Source organism: Sorex araneus, chromosome 1 (genome assembly GCF_027595985.1).
Source record: "Sorex araneus isolate mSorAra2 chromosome 1, mSorAra2.pri, whole genome shotgun sequence".
Lineage (NCBI taxonomy): Eukaryota > Metazoa > Chordata > Mammalia > Eulipotyphla > Soricidae > Sorex > Sorex araneus.
In genome coordinates this window covers 144294904-144308602 of record NC_073302.1, presented here as the reverse complement: position 1 = coordinate 144308602, position 13699 = coordinate 144294904, and the positions used below count along the sequence as shown (strand labels likewise).

The 13699-nt window shown below is 36.7% G+C and overlaps 1 protein-coding gene across 2 annotated transcripts in view; it reads right to left on the bottom strand.

Moving 5' to 3' along the window:
• Positions 1-13699, bottom strand: part of RNF180 (ring finger protein 180) — a 143080-nt gene that overhangs the window by 25521 nt on the left and 103860 nt on the right. For both annotated transcript variants that reach the window (XM_055147164.1, XM_055147167.1), the window contains exon 6: positions 2583-2708. In XM_055147164.1, coding sequence (XP_055003139.1) covers positions 2583-2708 — 126 coding nt within the window. The remainder of the gene's footprint in view (positions 1-2582; positions 2709-13699) is intronic.

Here is a 13699-nt window from a genome sequence, read left to right as displayed (position 1 = left end):
TAGTGAGATTTAACAGCTACTATATATAATATTGGTACTTATGTTTATGTATTTTCTTATCTAAATCTGTATTAACTTATATTTGTTCTTGAACTACTTTCTATAAACAATAGGCATTTTAAAGCAGTTAGTTTTGCTTCAACTCTACAGGCTTTGCTTACAAATCTTTCTGGTCTCTTTTGCTGTACTGATCTTAGCAGTCTTCTATGTAGAATCTTCATTTTCCTGAAGATCAAAGTTCACTGAACTTTGTCCATATGTAAGTACTGCCAACTAGATATCATAAGGGGTAAATACTAAAACCGCCTAATGTATTCTACTGCATAATAATTGCAGATTTTATGTCAAAAAAATTTTTTTAACAAAAAGTGGGGTGTGACCATTAGGTCAAGCTCTTTTTTTTTCAAAAACTTGTATTACTTAAAAACAGGATGCAACTATTATGCAGTGATGGTGATTATTTGGTGAAATACAGTAAAGCACAGTAGTAATTCGTGCTATGACAAATTATTATTTTCCCCTAAATCTCCTTAGTTTTTACTGTAGATGATATCTTTTAAAAGATAAAATTATACTTTAAGTTTATATTGTATAGTTATCATTACAAAAACAACAATTTGCAAGGTGAAAAAGGTATGCAATAAGTTATTATTTGAAATGTGATTTTTATATGAACTCAAATGATTTTTATAATCACAATATTAATTAGGTAAGACAGATATAAATATTGCTATTTCACAGAAATAAAGGGGGATTTTTCTATTGCATCCCTGGGATCATAAAACTAATTACACCTGAAAGCAGGATCTGGTATTTCTAATGTACTATGGATTCTGAGACATTCTACCAAGGCTTTATCACTTCCTACTTTATCCAAAATTTGAGGAAAAAAATGTAAAATGGTTGTTTTACATTTATCAAGTGTAAATTATAGTAGCACTTATCAAATATGTTACTTTGAGATATATTACATATTTAACATCACTGACATGAAGACAAAGTAATTTAATTCTGAGTTCCTCTCAAATTTACTCAGTATACAGTCTTTATTTTCTTCATATGTATACCTTAAGTTTTCAACAAGGAGACACTTAACATGATACTTACTTGATACTGATCAGTACAGAAAGGTTTCTAGGGGCTCAAGAGAAGTAAGGAGATTTCTTTGCAAGCAGCCAACCAGGGTTCAATCCCCAGCATCCCATATGGTCCCCTGAGCACTGCCAAAAGCAATTCCTGAGAGCAGAGCCAGGAGTAACCCCTGAGCATCGCTGGGTGTGGCCCCCAAACAAAAACAAACAAACAACAACAAAAATGAAATGCTTCTAATATTTTTATGACAGAAAAATATATGTTAAAAAGAGACCTTAGTTACATATACTTTGAAGAGGCATCAAATGTACCTCTGAAAAGCAGTCACTGTCACTGTCATCCCACTGCTCATCGATTTGCTCGAGCGGGCACCAGTAATGTCTCCATTGTGAGACTTGTTGTTACTATTTTTGTATATCGAATACGCCACGGGTAGCTTGTTAGGCTCTGCTGTGCTGGTGAGATACTCTCCGTAGCTTGATAGGCTCTCCGAGAGGGGCTGAGGAATTGAACCCGGGTCGGTCGGATGTAAGGCGAATGCCCTACCCACTGCGTTATTATCTCAAGTAACCTGATTCCATTAAAAAAATTCTTTTTTTTTTTTTTTTTGCTTTTTGGGTCACACCTGGCGATGTACAGAGGTTACTCCTGGCTCATGCGCTCAGAAATTACTCCTGGCTGTGCTCGGGGGACCATATGGGATGCTGGGAATCGAACCCGGGTCAGCTGTGTGCAAGGCAAATGCCGTACCCACTGTGCTATTGCTCCAGCCCTCCATTAAAAAATTCTAATGGGAAAACGATGTATTTTGAGAAAATTTGAAATGAGGTAAATACTAAAAATTACATTAGATATGCCAATGTGGTAAAATATATGGTAAAATAAGAAAACTTTATTGTCAATTCAAACATACAAAAATTTAATGAGCACTGTTTCAAGTTCATCATTATAAAAATTTCAATAGAAGATATGTGCATAATTTATAGCTGAAAACTTAAAATTTTCTAAATATCTTGAAGATATAGATGAAAAAATCTTTGCTATTTATTGAAATAACATTACACTACAGCATAAATGCACATTCAGTTTCAGATATGTATTATTATACCATACTACTATTACACTACACTAAACTACTATTATGTATACACCACACTGCAGCATATATGCTCATTTAGTTTCAGGTATGTATTTGTAGATACCTGAAACTGAATGTACATATACATTAACTATTAAAAACAAAAATAGGGATTTTATCCTAGCAAGACCACCACTGGTGATATAACTTCACTATTGAAATTTCATTAAGGTTATAATGGTTGTACATGGAATTTAGGAAAGTAAAAGCGGTACTTTTTTGTGTAAATGTGAACACACAAGTATATTTATGTAATATATAAATATATATGAAGAGACAAACTTTGAACAAAGTTACCAGACCTCTCTCTCCCTCTCTCGTTTTCTCTATTTTTCTCTATTATTTTTCTTACCTCCAAAAAGATGAAATGCTTTTCTGCAGCTTGGTAAGGGCCATTTTGCAGAGCTGGATTTCTGAAAGCTTTGTTTTATTTTCAAATATTCTTTAGTAAACGATGTTTTTGTGGCATTATTCAGTTCTAAAGTAAAGCAAAAAAAAAATATTTTTACACACTTGTTTAAACTGGTACAAACATAATTATTGCCGTAGTATTTTTATAACATCTGATTTTTTTTTCTTCTAAATATTTGTTTGCCTCTCCAGATGGACTTGGGAGCATGTACATCTGATACTTAGCCTATCAGCTCAGGCCTGAGGGTTCACCGTTTTGTCCCAGAAAGTGGTATGGAGTCCAGTTGCACTGGGGCCCATCAGGGGGACCCCAATTGTAGTGGGGAAGCTATGTAAAACTGGGGACTGATCTCAAGGCTTAAAACATAAAAGCATGAAATCTAGTCCTTTGAGCTATTTAACTATCTCCTAGATCTCTTTTAACACATTGATGTTGGTGTGCATCACCAGTGACTAACACTTGGGCATCCTATTGGATATACCATTGATGATTCATACTTTGATGTCACATCAGACAGACTTATTACCTATATATAGTAGTTCATTAACTATATGTATATTATGATTACATGGAAATTTTTATTTATAATAATTACTTGTTTTGATGCAATTTTAAAAATATTTCGAGCATAGTGTTGGCTGACCCTTAGAGGCTTGCAAAACATATTTAACCTTTTAGTTTTTATAATTGCAATTTTCTACCCTTTCTTTTAGATAAGGATTTATAAATTACCCTACATCATTTATGTGGTGTTATTGCAGATTTATTATATGAGTCAAAAAATGGATAACTTCTTTTCTAGGCACTTGTTTTCCATGAGTCATTATATTCAATATAATGATCATTGATCAGGAACCAATTAGCATTCTCTAAATTTAAAAAGACTAGTGTATTAGTTACCCTATCTTTGATTCAGATGCCGTATTTTTTTTCTCTTTTTGGGTCACACCCGGTGATGCACAGGGGTCACTCCTGGCTCATGCACTCAGGAATTACCCCTGGCGGTGCTCAGGGGACCATATGGAATGCTGGGATTCAAACCGGGGTCGGCTGCGTGCAAGGCAAATGCCCTACCCGCTGTGCTATCACTGCAGCCCCCGATGTCGATGTCATATCTTTTTATCAGCTAAGTTCTAAAACACAGATAAATGGTGAGAAGACACTGCCCTACACTCTCTTATACTGAAATTTTACTTGCAAGTATAGTTGAACTCTAGTATACCAGATGAAAGTGGAGATTGTAAACCATTCAATAATTGAGTGCTTTAAAAAAAGTTTCCTTTGTTTCCTTTCTTATATAGTATATTGGGAATTAGACCTGGTACCTCCACTGTGAGCCATGTGCTCTACCAGTAAAACACATCCTGTGCTAATGGTGGAGTCTGACAACTGACTTCAAACCAAACGCTTCCTAGAGATTGGATGAAAATAGCATCTAATGGTACTTCTGTTTCTTAACTTCAAGAAACTGTCACACAATACACTTAAAAAAATTTAAGTCACAATCTATGGAGACAGTTCAAAAGATGGGAGCATAAGTTCTGCATGTAGAGGAGTTCTGGGTTCATGTGAATCTCTGGAATCACATGCTCCTCCAAGCAACCAAAAGTAGCCTTGCCAGATAGGGCCCCCAAATAAAACCTATATAACAAATATAAATTAATGTGCCAAAGGAGAAAAATGCTTAGAAAATTTTGAACAGAAATATCATTTTATTGAAAAGAAGAGAAGTGCCTGCCTGCCATGGTGATGGTGATGGGGTAGTGGGGTACTGGGGATCTTGGTGGTGGGAAATGTACACTGGAGAAGGAACGGGAGTTGGGACATTATATGACTGAAACCCAACCATGAACAACTTTGTAACTGTGTATCTCACTGTGATTCAATAAAAAAAAGTACATAGTGAGATTTTGTCATAAACTCCTGTGTTTATGACAGTCTTATGATATTGAATATTATGAATATTTAATTTACTACACTTGATCTGAAAAGTCTTTGGGAAAGGAAATCCAGGAGCCAACTAACTGGTGGAAGAAATACTGCTGCTTCTTTTCTTTCGGGGGGTTAGTTTTTTGTTTTGGGGCCACACCTGGTGAGGCTAAGGACTTACTCCTGGTTCTGTGCTCAGATCACTCCTGTGGGTGCTTGGGAGTGGGGAAGTCCATATGTGGTGCAGGGGAATTGAACTCAGGCTGGCTTCCTGCAAGGCAAGTATTTTACATGCTGGACTATATCTCTATCCCCCAAGAAATGCTTAACTGGGAACATCCACAAATTTTATTTATACAGTTTTTACCCAGCTCTTGCAAACATTTATTTTGTACCAGCTACATAGCTGGCACTTTTCTGGTCTAGTTAGAAATATAGAAATGAATAAAACATAATTTCTGTCTGCATGGCTTTTTATTAGATCAGAGATTCTGAAATGTTTGTCTGCAGTATGGCTAAGCATGAAAATCACTGAGAACCCTTGTTAAAAAGACAAATTCTAGGATGTTTCTCAGATATATTAAAGTAGAATTGATGTGGATGTGACCTAGGAGTCTGTGCTTTCCAAGAGACTACTTGGGTAACTGCTGTCAGATTTAGATGAAATTATCTTAACTCTTTTCTGTTCTAAAATTATTACCTAAAAGAAGCACTAAGAAAAGCTTCAAGGTAGACCAAGGTGATGAAAATCACCCTATTCTTTCCCTACTAACCTTATTTGTTAGGGAGCAGATGCTTCTTATAATACATACTATAATGTACTAGATATAATGTGTACCTCATATTAGTGAATATGCAAGAGAAAGAAAAATATGATTATCTTGAAGAGATTGTGGTGTCAATTAAAATGTGATATTTAGTAAAATGTGGCAGTTCCAGAAAAAACACAGAATTTTTATGTGATATTACCCCCCAAAATGTAAATAATATCTTGAGGGTTTTTTTTCTGGGGGGTGGGGGAGACACCCAGCTGTACTCAGGGCTTACTATTGGCTCTATGCTCAGGAATTAGTCTTGGCGAGATTTGGGGACCACATGGAGTGCTGGGGATCAACACAGGTTGGCCACGTACAAGGCAACCACATACTACTTGATTACTATCACTCCAGCTTGATATCTTGAGTTTCTACCATACTTGGATACATAGTTCAGGGTTAAGTTGGAGAAAAATTCTACAGCTTTCCACCTCCATGCAGGTGCTCTGGGAAAACCCTTGGTACCACCAACCCAGGTTTTCCACACAAGCAGATTTCTATAGATCTGCTTGGACAACCAATCAAGGAATGTGATTACTGAAGTTTGGAACTAGACGAGCTTCCTGCCCCACCCCCAGTGACAACACCCACCAGGAACCATGCAGCTTTGCACAGCTATTCTTCACTCAACTCACACATTCTAAGGGCTACTGGGAACCCACAGGTTCTCACTTTAGTATCAGCATATCCCTAATAAAAAGTCCCTGCTATTACCTGTCCAGCTAAAATGCTTTACAAGGAAGTGGAAACAGAAAGCAACAGAGGCTTACACAGCAGTCTGGTAGTAGAAAAACATATTAGATCAACCCTCAGATCTTCTGGAACCTGAAGCTCCATAGTCGGAATCCACAAAACTTTTAAGAATAATGAGGAAAAAGGAATTCAGCTGTCCTAGCAGACAGGTACAAAAATCCAGTTAAGTCCTCAAATGTACTGAAATCCCTGATTCTGGCCAAGGAGGACCTTAAAAAAACATTCCATAAAATATTAATGGAAATTAAAGAAGCACTAGAAGAGAAATTAAAGCAACGGGAGAATAAGATTCAGAATATAAAAGAATTCATATTCAGTACTATGGGAAGATAGAACTGGGGGAAAGGAGCTTATTTTGATGCAGCTGATCCTGGTCAGTCACTGGTACCACAGATGATTCCCTGAGAATTTCCAGGAGTGATCTCTGAGGAAAGAACCAGGAGTAAGCTCTGAACAACACTGAGTATAGTCTAAAAATCAAACAAAAAATAATTCATACAAATGGATCTGAATGAGCTAAAGAATACAATAGTATAATAGCAAGTCACAACAACAGAACTCTCAGTGCCAAAAACCTATCAGTGAAATTGAGGACAAAATACAAGCCATCAACAAAAATGAAAAATCAAATCAAATAAATTTTAAAATGGAAGAAAAAATACAACAATGGACAATAGGAAGAAGTATAATCTCTGAACTACAGGAATACAAGGAGAGGAAAAACACAAATGTAATAAATGACTGGTGGAAAAAATAATAGCTCAGAATTTTCCTAGTCTCTGAAAGTAGGCCTTCTGTAAAGATTAGAAGATTAGAGTATCCTAAATAGTACTAAACTAAAAAATACTTCAACAGAACCACATGAATGCACACTGTAATCAAAATGACAAGAATCAAAGAGAGACACAGACTACTTAAAGTATCAAGAGAGAAGCAAAATCTCATATATAAAGGAAAATATAAAAATCACAATATATCTCTTATATAAAATCATACATCAAGAGGGAATGGAATGATATATTCAAAGTACCAATGAAAAAAATCTTCAACCTCAAGTTTTCTACCCAGCAAAGTTAACAGATAGATTCAAAGGAGGGATTAAAAACATTAAGAGCTGTTGACATCTGCAACATCTAAACCAACTCTGTGAGAATTACTAAAAGGCAGCTTGTAAGAATAAAATTGCTAATCGTAAAAAACAACCAAATGCCACATACAAAAATGGCAACACATTCCTGCATATCAATAATATTTCTGAGTGTCAGAGGACTGAACTCCATCATAAAAAAGGCACATAATGACTGGATGGAACTGGAAACAAAACTTAAGTTACTTCTGCTTATAGGAAACACAGCTGAATTCATGAGAAATAAACACAGGTTCCAAGTAGAAGGATAGAAGACAAGTTAATGGTAGGAGAATGAAAACAGGAGCAGCTATACTTGTATCAGATAAAATGGCATTCAAGCTAAAAAATAGTAGTAAGAGATTAGAATGGTAATTATATCCTGGTTAAGAGATCAACAAATTAAGAGGCCTTGACTCTTAAGAATATATATATATATATATGTGTGTGTGTGTGTGTGTGTGTGTATACACACATATGTATATATACGTACCTAATAAAGGGCAGCAAAATTTAAAAAGATAAAGCTCACAGACCTAAAAATGTATGCCAATGAAAATGGAACAGTAGTGGAGACTTCAACAACCTACTTTTTCAATTGTACAGATCAACCAGACAGAATATTAATAAATAAACAAGAGCCCTAAATAAGGAAGTAGAAGAGCTGGGATTAACTGATAGAGATTTCCAGCCTTAAAAGCTGAATAAATATTTTTCTCTACTGCTCATGGATCATTCTCCAGAATCAACCATATACTAGGATACAATATAAACACATATAAAGTCATAAAAATAGAAATAGTATAAAATATTATATTAGATCACAATGTTATGAAGTTTAAATTAACCTTAAAAAGATGAGGAAAATCTCCAACACTTGGAAACTTAAAAAAAAATATGATGCTGGGGCTGGAGCGATAGCACAGCGGGTAGGGCGTTTGCCTTGCACGTGGCCGACCCAGGTTCGAATCCCAGCATCCCATATGGTCCCCTGAGCACCGCCAGGGGTAATTCCTGAGTGCATGAGCCAGGAATGACCCCTGTGCATTGCCGGGTGTGACCCAAAAAGCAAAAAAAAAAAAAAAAAAAAAAAAAAAAAGATGCTAAATAACAACGGGATCATAGAGAAAATCAAAAAAGAAATAAGGATTCCTCAAAATGAATGAGAGCAAAGAAACCAACCAACCAGAAGCCATAGGACACAGCAAAGGCAGTACTAAGACGAAAATTCATAGCAGTACAGGCCTTCATTAGGAAAGGAAAATTAACTGAAATAAACGCCCTAAAAAAAAGACCCAAACCTTCTTTTGGGGGAGGAGGGTCACACCTGGTGATGCTCAGGGGTTACTCCTGGCTCTGCACTGAGGAATTAATTACTCCTGGCATTGCTCGGGGGACCATACGAGATGCCAGAGATTGAACCCTGGGTTGGTCTCGTGCCAGGCAAATGCCATAATACTGTATTATCACTCTGGCCCCATAAAAAAAAAAAAGAATCTTAAGAATCTAGAAAAGAAACAAGCCAAAAAATCCAAAATTAGTAGAAGGGAGGAACAAAAACTAGAGCAGAAGTATAACAGTACAAAGGGTCAATGAAACCAGTAGCTGGGCCTATGAATGAATAAATAAGACAGATGAACCCTTAGCTAAATTCACAAGGAATAAACAAAAAAGTTAATTGGATCACAGATGTAAGGGGATAAATTATAATACTTGAGATATTAGGTTTTTTCTCTGTGTAGGTTCGGCTAAGTATAATGATAGCATCAGGATACAGTAAGGCTGAGATTTGTGGAAGTTTCAGGTGATTTTTTGTGTTCATCATCAAAAATGAAAGTGTAGAAAGATAATATAAAGCTGAAAAATGCACAAGAATGCTAGTTTTGTGTATTAAGAAAGGGCTATCTTATTATGGGTTAGTGTTAGGAAGAAAATTAGGATTAGGGTTAGGGAATAGAAGGGTTTAGGTGAAAACTCTTGTTGCAGTTGAAGAAAAAAGGGAAGAAACGATGATTGTAAAATTTAGGCTATTATAACAAACCCCTCAAAAATACAAAAGATAATGAGATGTTATTATCTAACTTTTCAAGATGGCATGCCTTAAATAAATGGCTGAATTTCTAGAAGCATATTAACCTCCTAAATCTAGAGGAGAAAGTAAAAATCCTGAACAGATCAAAACAGGCCTTCAGTAAATGCTTTCTTGTATAGCTAGTCAGAGATCATCAGAGATAGCAGAGACAAGATCCAAAAGAAGTTTTAACTTGGATGTCTCTTTTTGTTCACTCCAAAACACCAGGCAAAAATAGCAGTTAGACAAGAAAAAGATATCAAGGGCATACAGATAGGAAAGGAAGGGATCAAGTTATCACTCTTTGAAGACGATATGATACTATGCTTGGAAAACCCTAAAGACTCTACAGAAAAGCTCCTAGAAACAGTAAGTCAATATAGTAAAGTGGCAGGCTACAAAATCAACACCCAAAAGTCCATGGCTTTCTTATATACAAATAATGAAAGAGAAGAAAGAGACATTAAAAAAAATCCCATTCACAATAGTACGTCAGAAAATTAAGTAACTTGGAATCAGCTTAACCAAAGAGGTGAAGGACCTATACAAGGAAAATTACAAAACACTACTTCAAGAAATAAAGGAGGACACTAGGAAATGGAGATAATCCCCTGCTCATGGATAGGGAGAATTAACATGATCAAAATGGCAATACTACCCAAAGCACTATACACATTTAATGCAGTCCCTATCAGGATACCCATGACATTTTTTAAAGAAATAGACAAAACAGTCCTGAAATTTATATGGAACAATAAACCTCCACAAATAGCTAAAGCAATCCTTGGGAAAAAGAAGATGGGTGGCGTCACCTTCCCCAACTTTAAACTCTACTACAAAGCAGTAGTAATTAAAACAGCATGGTATTGGGATAAAAACACACCTTCAGACCAATGGAATAGAGTTGAATATCCTGTCACAAACCCCCAAATATATGGCCACTTAATCTTTGACAAAGGAGCAAGAAATGCAAAGTAGAACAAGAAAATCCTCTTCAACAAGTGGTGCCTGGAAAAGTGGATAGCTACCTGCAAAAAAAATGAACTCTGACCTTTGTCTAATGCCAGGCACAAAAGTCAGATCAAAGTGGATTAAAGACCTCAACATCAGACATGAATCTATAAGGTTCATAGAAGAAAATGTAGGCACAACTCTCCATGACATTGAAGCTAAAAGCATCTTTAAGGACGAAACAGCACTGACAATCCAAGTGGAAGCAAACATAAACAAATGGGACTACATCAAACTAAGAAGCTTCTGCACTTCAAAAGAAACAGTGACCAAAATACAGAAAGATCCCACAGAATGGGAAAGAATATTTACCCAATACCCATCTGATAAGGGATTAATATCCAGGATATACAAGACACTTGTAGAATTGTATAAGGAAAAAACATTCAACCCCATCAAAAAATGGGGAGAAAAAATGAACAGAAATTTCTTCAAAAAAGAAATACAAATGTGTCCCATTCTGTTATTTTATATTCTACAAATGAGTGCACACAAGAATAGTAGAGATAAGTATCAAGAGGATGACTCCACAGCTTGGAAGCTGACCTCACACGCCACGTGAAGAAGCAGCTCTGATAGAGAAGGGATCACCAAGCAAAGGGTGCTAGGCGGGCCCACCAGGGATGGGAGATACAGGCTGAAAATAGACTATAGACCGAACAAGATGTCTACTTAATACCTCTGTAGCAAACCACAACACCCAAAAAGAGAGTGAGCAAATGGGAATGTCCTGCCACAGAGGCAGGGTGAGGTGGAAGGGACAGGGTGGTGGGAGGGATGCTGGGGTCATTGGTGGTGGAAAATGAGCACTGGTGGAGGGCTGGGCATTCGATCATTGTATGACTGAAACGGAAGCATGAAAACTTGTAAGTCTGTAACTTTGTCTCACAGTGATTCAATAAAAAAAAAAAAACAGAAATACAAATGGCCAAAAGGCACATGGAAAAATTCTCCACATCCCTAGTCATCAAGGAGATGCAAATCAAAACAACAATGAGATATCATCTCACACCACAGAGACTGGCACACATTCAAAAGAACAATAGCAACCAGTGCTGGCGTGGATGTGGGGAAAAAGGGACGCTCTTTCACTGTTGGTGGGAATGCCGACTGGTCCAGCCTTTCTGGAAAACAATATGGACAGTCCTTCAAAAACTAGAAATTGAGCTTCCATATGACCCTTCAATACCACTTCTGGGAATATATCCTGAGGACACAAAAGAGCACAGTAGAAATGACGTCTGTACCTATATATTCATTGCTGCACTGTTCACAATAGCCAAAATATGGAAACAACCCAAGTTCCCTAGAACAGATGACTGGTTCAAGAAACTTTGGTACATCCACACAACGGAATACTATGCAGCTGTTAGGAGAGATGAAGTCATGAAATTTGCTTATCAATGGATAGACATGGAGAGTATCATGCTAAGTGAAATGAGTCAGAAAAAGAGGGACAGACATAGAAAGACTGCACTCATTTGTGGAGTACAGAATAACATACATGAGGCTGACACCCAAGAACTGTAGACAGATACAAGGGCCAGGAGGACTGCCCCATAGCTGTGAGCCTGCTTCATTAGTGGAGGAGAGAATGCAGACAGAATAGAGAAGGGATCACCAAGAAAATGATGGCTGGAGGAATCAGTTGGGATGAAAGATGTATGCCAAAAGTAGATAATGGACCAAACATGATAACCTCTCAGTGTCTGTGCTGCAAGTCATAATGCCCAAAAGTAGAGAGAGAGTATGGGGAATATTGTCTGCCTTAGAGGCAGGGGGAGCATGGGAGAGGGGGGATATACCCAGGATATTGGTGGTGGGGAATGTGCATTGGTGGACTGATGGGTGTTTGATCATTGTGAGATTGTAACCCAAACATGAAAGCCTGTAACTATCTCACGGTGATTCAATAAACAAAACAAAACAAAACAAAACAAAACACCAGGCAAAAATTCCTCAGATGGATAATCCATGAAATTATCAATAGTATTTTAAATTGTGGTACCTCAAAAACTGGGGAGGGAAAAAGCATGTTTCTTACAATACATGCATACATGCACATTACACACATGCATGCACATGCAAACACACACGTGCGCACACACACACACACACACACACCTCTTTTTTCTGATTTTACTATAAACCATCGAATTTTTAATACGTTTCTCTTGTGGAATTATTTCCTTCTACTTCTATGCCTTACTTACTCTTCCCACAAAATGTAGAGTAACTAATCTGCCCGGTAATACTGATGACAGTCTAGTGTCTCCAACCAATTTTTCTATTTGCTAGAGTCACTTGTGTTTGGCATGTTCCTTTTTTCTCTGTCTCTGTTTAGTCCCGTAATCTGCTTCAATTATGCATTGAGCAGATCATGTAGGCAAATATTTCTCTTCACTGTTTTATTACCTTATAAATCAGTTTGAAAGCCTTCATGAAAAAGTTTTATTAAGGTACTGTAAACTTATTTTAATAACCTGGTTATTCCATGCAAGCAGGTCCTTATATTTTACTTAAGGAAAGGAAAATGTGCATTTTTTTTCTGTTTTCTTATTAATGAAGTATATACTTTTTTTATTAACCTGGAGATGCTCAGGGGTTATTCCTGGCTCTGCATTCAGGAGTAACTCCTGGCAGTGCTCAGGACACTATACAGTATACTGGGGATCAAACCCAGGTTGGCTGCATGCAAAGCAAGCACCTTACCCACTGTGCCATCTCTCCAGCCCCAAGTGAAGTATATATTTTGATGTGAACTCTATGATTATATGGCTTTTCCATTATTACATGAAGATGTGGAGACACAAGTTTTTCCCTGTAGTGTTTAACTCACAAAAGTGCACTCAAAAAATAACCTTCTTAACTCTATCATTCTTCCCATTCTCTGAAGCCTGTCTCTAAGTTCCATAATCAACAGTTTTTGGTTTATCCATTCACAAGTTTTATAAACTGCATATTACATATAAACATGAAAATTAGGTAAAGAAACTCTTGCTCCAATTTACTCTCTTGTTCAAAAAGAAATATTTTAATAAAGAACAAGAAAGCTGGGAAGATTTGAAGTTTAGAGAAAAAAGTAAAATGGCTGTCCTAAAATATTAAAAGATTTATCTTTGGAGATGCCAGAGAAATAACAAGGACAAAAAATAAGTAGCAGTTGTAAACATATGATGAGTAAATACTGAATAAGGCTGCTTTAAATTTTAATGTAATTGATCTACTCACAAATGAATCTCGGAAGAGAGCAACATGCTACAGAGATGTCTCTAGACCCCAGTTATGTAAAATTTGGGGCAGGGTTGAGTGGTGGTGGGAAAATTCAAAAAATGGTGCTGCAAAGGTGTAG